This window comes from Canis aureus, chromosome 5, assembly GCF_053574225.1.
Source record: "Canis aureus isolate CA01 chromosome 5, VMU_Caureus_v.1.0, whole genome shotgun sequence".
Classification (NCBI taxonomy): Eukaryota; Metazoa; Chordata; class Mammalia; order Carnivora; family Canidae; genus Canis; species Canis aureus.
In genome coordinates, this window is record NC_135615.1 from 76,330,805 (window position 1) to 76,337,523 (window position 6,719).

General features: G+C 54.0%; 1 protein-coding gene across 1 annotated transcript in view; it reads left to right on the forward strand.

The window, feature by feature from the left end:
• The window catches only part of MYOM3 (myomesin 3), a 47,706-nt gene extending 41,470 nt beyond the window's left edge, over positions 1–6,236 (forward strand). The window contains exons 30-37 of the mRNA XM_077899129.1: positions 274–361; positions 902–940; positions 1,183–1,291; positions 2,390–2,553; positions 2,785–2,821; positions 3,020–3,042; positions 3,781–3,836; positions 4,791–6,236. Coding sequence (XP_077755255.1) covers positions 274–361; positions 902–940; positions 1,183–1,291; positions 2,390–2,553; positions 2,785–2,821; positions 3,020–3,042; positions 3,781–3,836; positions 4,791–5,084 — 810 coding nt within the window. The 3' untranslated portion in view covers positions 5,085–6,236. The remainder of the gene's footprint in view (positions 1–273; positions 362–901; positions 941–1,182; positions 1,292–2,389; positions 2,554–2,784; positions 2,822–3,019; positions 3,043–3,780; positions 3,837–4,790) is intronic.
• The last annotated feature ends 483 nt before the right edge of the window (positions 6,237–6,719 follow it).

Consider the following 6,719-nt stretch of genomic DNA (forward strand, 5'->3'; position numbering starts at 1 on the left):
GCACAGCTGCCTGTGAATCCAAATGTGGGGTGTCTGCTTCTGCCCTCAGTTCCCCCTCACTCCCACCCTGGGCCCAGACCAAGCCTTGAACTTGGAATCGAAGAGCTCTGGAGCTAGAAGGAGCCTTAGAGATCACCCATTCTAGATGGTACACTGAGGCTCAGGGAGAAGAGTCTTACCTAAGATCACACAGCTAGGGGCGGGCCTGGAGTCCGGGCTGATTTGCACTCCTTCCAGAACCCATGCTGACACCATCATCTCTCTTCTTTCCAGCTGTCCAAAGAGGACAAGGGAATTTATAGAGCAACAGTTTCTGACGATCGAGGGGAGGATGACACCATACTGGACCTCACAGGTGAAGGTAGGAGCTGGCAATGTTAGAGATGGGCCAGGAGGACCCAGGAGGTCACACAGAATCAAGAGACATGATATGACCTGTGGGGTAAAATGTATGGGATCCCCATATCACTTGGGGCAACAGAGAGGCCAAGTGACCTCCCCAGGGCTGCACAGCTGGTCAGTGACAGAGGCCTGGTCTGTGACACCAACACCTATGTTCTCTGCAATGTACCACAGTGAGCCTAGGCTTCAAGACCCAAAGCCAGAGTTCATTCCTCCACCCTCCCCTGGGCCCCAGACTCCTCATCAGGCTGTTTGGTCCAGCCTCAAGAAAATTGTCAAGCTGACCCATTTGTCTTCCATCCATAGTGCCCCCTTGCCCCATCCATCAGGGAGTGCCCCAGACCCCCTCTACCCCCAAGCCATGGGAGTCATCTCACAGAGCTCCCCATGCTCTGAGCTGTCCATGAGTGTCACCAGCCTTTTCCAGGGACGTGCCCACCCCAGGCACATCCCTGGGAGGGCCCTACATCAACTAATCATTCTCTCTGTCTTCCTCCAGCCCTGGATGCCATCTTCACTGAGCTGGGCAGGATTGGTGGTAAGCAAGCCCCCCTCCCTGCTTTGCTCAGCCCTGTCCTGATGCAAAGACCCTCCAGGGCACCTCCAAACAGGCTCGGCTACCAGGCATAGGTTTATTTTCCAACCTCAAAGACTGAGGGAGAAGTTCCTGCCTCCTCACAATGAGGCATTCCCCCCACCACACCCCCAGAGCAGGGGTGAGCTGGCTGGCCCCCATGTGTGCTGCCCAAAGGACCTTGGCTTTCTCCTTTGCCTCTCCAGCGCTCTCTGCGACCCCACTGAAAATCCAGGGGACTGAGGAGGGGATCCGGATCTTCAGCAAGGTCAAGTACTACAATATCCAGTACATGAGAACCACCTGGTTCCACAAGTAAGTTGGCTTTGCCCTGGAGCCCTAGCCAGGCTGGGGTGGGGGCGTATAGGATGGAGGAGGACAGGCACATCTGCCCCAGAGCCCAGTCCCAAGGGATTGGTAGAGACAGGGTCTCCCACCAACTGCAGTGTCCTCAGAGGGAGTCAGAGACAGGGAACAGCAATTAACAGAAGGGAGGTTCCCCAGGGAAGGTGGGAACCCTGGTGATAAAATCATTTTTCCAGAACATCCATGGCCACAGAAGGATCATTGTCTTAGAGCAGCATCTGGGAACTGGGGCGGGGGGGGCGGGGGAGGGAAGGATGCAGAACGGGGGAGAACCAGAAGGTCGGGTGGGTCACGGTGCCCTTGTGGGTCTTTGCAACCTTAGCAAACTGTGGCAGCCAGGCTGAGGGAGAGGTGCAGCAGAGACTGACTGAGTTCCAGGGCTTGAAGGCAGGATGGACAAGTTGTCCACAGAGACTCAGCCCGGAGCTAAGTGACCGCAGACAGTTTGCGAGCATTATTTTCCCAGGGCTGCTTATCGTTTGCGTGCCTCGGCCTCGCAGAGCAGACATGACTGCCCCTGTCCCATGGAGAAGGCTAGGCCGACTTGGTCAAGTTTGTCAAATGAGTGAGAACCAAAGCCAAGAGCTCCTTTCCCAGCTAGAGTTACGGAGCCCAGTGATCAAGTCCAGAAGTGTCACTTCTGCGACATGACACTGAAGATGTGGACCAGGTGTCTCCAGGAATGGAGTTTAAGGAAAGAAAGGAAGGAGTTCTGTGGTTTTTAGGGGCAAGGGAAGGATGACTGTTAGAAGAAACACTAAAGGGTTTAAGCGGAGCAGAATGAAGAGGTGAGGAAGTGACCCCTGCCCCAAGGGTGGAGGAAGTGGTAAGCACTGACCCTGGAGCCCCGTGTCCTTAGATCCCCAGCCTGAAAGACATGTCACAAATATAGGCTCGGCACTGGAACACCACACACCTGGAAACAAAGCCCCAGGAGAGGAGTTTGGGGCAGGGGGTGCCTGCAGACCCCCAGCCAGCCAGCACCGATGAGCAGGGCGGCGCTGATGAGCTGAGCCGTGTCAAACATTTCTATGTCCTCATATCCAGAGAGAAACGCCTGGAGAGTGGTGACCGGGTGAGGGCTGGCAACACCCTCGATGAGATCTGGCTCCACATCCTGGACCCCAAAGACTCAGACAAGGGCAAATACACCCTGGAGATAGCCGCGGGGAAGGATACCCGGCAGCTCTCCACGGATCTCTCAGGACAAGGTGAGCTGTCCACCTGTCCGTCCACAGAGAAACCCTGTTTAGAAAATCCCAGAGTCCTTTGAAGGGCAGGGTGTGGGGGGGCCTCCCATCGCCCCACCCGATCCCAGCACTGCCCTGAGAGCCCACAGGAATGGGAGGACAGTGGAGGAGCAGTCATCGTGAAGCCCTGTCCTGCAGGGCACAGGGACTGAGGGGTGACACGCCTCTTCTCTCCCCCTTTCCTTCCAACAGCTTTTGACGACGCCTTCGCTGAGCACCAGAGACTGAAGTAAGTGCCCTTCGCATCTCTTGTGTGAACCAACTTGTCCATTCTGCCCCTTGGGGTGTGGTGCAAGCTGGGTACAAGGACCCCCTCCTGGGAGCCCCGGCCAGCTCTGCCCCTCCCGCATCACCCCCTCACCCTTCCCAGGCGGGCCTGTCCTTCAACAAGCGCAGCTCGAGCCTTTTCCCCATGTCTGTTTTTCAGAGCCCTGGCCATCATTGAGAAGAGTAAGTCCCCTCGCATTGCTGTTGTTTTCGTGTCTGAGTTTGGGGCAGCTTCCCGTGAGTTTATGCCTCTGGGCAGGTGTCTGAAGTCCTGGTTCCCCGTGGGGTCTGTGTGGCCGTGGCGGCAGCAGCACACAGGCAAATGGATGGAAAGGGGCCCGAGGATGGTGGACGTGGTGGGTGTGGACCGAGCAGGCCTGCAGACAAGGTCAGGGGCAGAAGCTGGGGCCCGCAAGGCCGGGAAGATGGGAACGGGGCTGGGCGGGCTCTCGAGGGGAGGCCTGGGGTGGGACGACCTCAGAGCTGAAGCTGGTTCTGGCTGTCGGGACCCAGGGGCCTCACCTAGTCCAGGCAGGACACAGTCCCAACCCTGGAGGAACGAGGCTTGGCCTCTGAGCAGCAGGGATGCCACCACCAAGCCCACATACTTTAGTTTCATCGGGTGTCCCCAGCCAGTTCCTCCTTCCCAGTTCTTGAGGGCCGGGGCACCTCACTGTCACCTCCAGGTTCCACCCGTTATAAGGATCGCTTCAGGTCAGTAACAGAAGCACAGTAGGTCCCCTATCTTCTGTTAGTGAAGGCAAGGAAACATGGAAACAAATCTAAAGGTTTCCACCCAAAATGATGAAAAGAGAGAAAAGAATCATTGCTTAAAAATAAACCCCGGCTCTGCGGAATCTGATTCTGGGAAGCAGCTGGCAGGAAATCATTCATCACAGGAGTCTCTCTTTTCCCTTCCAGATCGTGCCAAAGTGGTGAGAGGCCTGCCAGATGTAGCCACCATCATGGAAGATAAGGTACTGACCACCCCAGCCCGTGGCCGGCGGTGCCCCTCTTGCTCCCTCTGTATCCATCAAAGCTCATGATACAGTGTAGCGCCATGGACTCAAAAACCAAATTTGCCGGCTCCACCAAGGCCAGGTCAAGTGGCCACACCTCACTGGTCATATGTGGTACAAAGGAAGACGCTGAGCCTGGTGTCAGGCCCACGGGCATCACAGACTTCTGTGAACTTGCATTTCCGTTACAGGAGTTCTAGTAGATGATCCCTAAAAGCCCTTCTAGAACTGAAAGTCTGCAAGCCTCACGTTCTAGAAAATGATTGCCGATGTGCATGTGGTGCTTACTTTGTGCCAGGCACTGTTCCATATATATGCACATACCTTAGTTTGTTTAACATCAAGGCAACCACAGGAAACGAGTCACTCTTCATAGCTGAGGAAACTGAAACCCAGAGGGGCTAAGAGACTTTCCTAAGGTCCCACAACTCGAAGGGACCGACCTGAGATTCACAGAGTCTGCATGTGCCCAGCTCCAGTCTGAGTGTTTGACCATTACACTACAGGGCCCTGTGTTAGAGCTTGTCCAAGAGGTTTCAAACCCGATTCATAAATCTTTGTATCAAAACAACATAGTCTTATTTGCACGGTAAAATCATAATCATAAAATGGCATGTATGCGACAAAAAGCAAGAAAGCAAAATTCAGGCCAGTCTGGGGCAGGTAATTGCTAGGGTGGTGATGGTCTGAAATTCTAAGTATTAGTCTAGAAAATTTGAGGAGGATGTGGGAATAAAATAAAACGTCTCTCCCTTTAATGTTATCCTTTTATGGCTTACAGTAGAACACACATAATACATTTTTCACGGGGAGCAATTTGTACTGGGAGCTCTCTGGGGGGAGCGAAGGTGAATGCCAAGGCGGATTATAAGGAGGGGAGACTGAGCATTCCCTTCCTGTCCTTTCCAACAGACCCTGTGCCTGACCTGTGTCATCTCAGGAGACCCCACCCCTGAAATCTCTTGGCTGAAGAATGACCAGCCTGTCGCCTTCCTTGACCGCTACCGCATGGAAGTGAGGGGTTCGGAGGTCACCATCACCATCGAAAGGGTCAACAGTGAGGACAGTGGGCGCTACGGTGTCTTTGTCAAGAATAAGTATGGCTCTGAGACAGGACAGGTCACCATCAGCGTGTTTAAGCATGGGGAGGAGGCCAAGGTGCTGGAGAAGACTAGAGGGCATGCGGAGGCACCGCCTGTGTTCTAGTCTGCATGGACCAGTAGGGTCAACCAGTGGGTCACAGCCTGGCACAGGCCCTGGGTTGGGAGGGGAGGGGACAGGATGGAATGCAGGACGGGGTGGAGGGGCAGTGAGAGTGGCGTGGGCACACGAAGCCCAGAAGCAAAGACCTTGCTGGGGTCCTGAGGGGTTTTGGGGTATTGGGATCGGCACCGGACTTGCAGTGGGAGAACTATGTGCAAGACTCTGCTCCAAGTCCAACTCCGTGCGAGCCTTGCGTTTCTCATCTGCTAAATGGGAATTTCTGCTCCGATGGATTGTTTATGAAAGACCCTTGATAAACCATATTCCGGGGCTCTCAACAGGAGGCACTGTGCCTTCCAGAGGGCATATGGCAACGTCCAAACTTTTGGTTGTCACAACCGGGGGTGTCTGCTGGCGTCTAGTAGGTAGAGGCCAAGGATGCTCCTAACCCACAGCTCCCCACCACATAGAATTATCAGACCCCAAAGGGCGGTGGTGCCAAGGTTGATGAGCCCGGGCAGATCCCTTCGTTAGGAATCTGTATTTTCAATTCGCTTCCCTTCAGCAAACACTGATCTGAGCTCTACCTCTGCCAGGTGGAGGATATTACTGGAAGCCCAACCCACCCTCGAGGCTTCAGCCCAGTAGGAGAGACAGACCTGGGTACAAAAGACTCCAGGACAAGGCAGATAAGGATCACAAAACGGATCCAAAGAAAGTGCCACTAGTGGTCAGAAGAGGGAGATAGGTGTTCATCTCAATGGGGAAGGTGGACGTTAAAACACCTTCGCAGAATCAGCAGAATTGGTGTTGGACCCTGAAAAATAGGTCCAATTTGGCAACGGTATTGAGAGGAGGACATTTCAGGAGGTGGGGAGATGCCGCCTAGCTGGCCTTGGTGCCAGGCGGGAAAGGTGGATGACCTCAGGACCTTGCCCGGCTCAGGGCCTCTGCCTGGCGTGACAATACTGGTTGGCCTCAGTGGACCCCATTGGAGGGCATGTCAGGGCCCTCCAATTTCCTTCTTTTTTAAAATAAGATTTGGAGGGAGTGAGGTTTATAAAATTATAGATGTTTGTTGTAATATTTTAGGAAATCCTGAATATTATAAAGGATAAAATAAAGATCATTGATACTCCTGCCACCAGGAGATCACCGCTGCCTCTGATTTCTGGAATGGCTTCTGAACTTGAGGATGAAATGAATCTTTCCTACGTCTGCCACCTACACGTGTACGCAGGCGTGGTGGGTTAACTTGCACCCCCAGTTGTTCGTGTTCCGGGCTACAGGGGGCAGTCAGACCAGGTGTTTAGCAGTGGGCTGGGGGATGGGGGCATGGGGGTGCAGGGGGGTGAGGGGGGGGAATGTGACTGGCCCTGGCTGGGAACAAGTATGGGAATTGTGCAGATCTTAGAGAGAAACACACCTAGGGTTGAAGCCACAAGCTCGCTGTGTGCTCTTGGGCAATTGTTTTCCTTTCTCTGGGCTTTGCTCCGTTTCCCATCTGTAGAACGAGAAGGCTGAACGATCATTTTTGAGGGCCCTTCCAGCCGACCCTAAAAGTTTAATCACCTCCCAGAACTTAACTCTCTCTTTTGCTTTGCTCTTCTCGAAACTGTGGTGCAAAAGAAGGCTCCA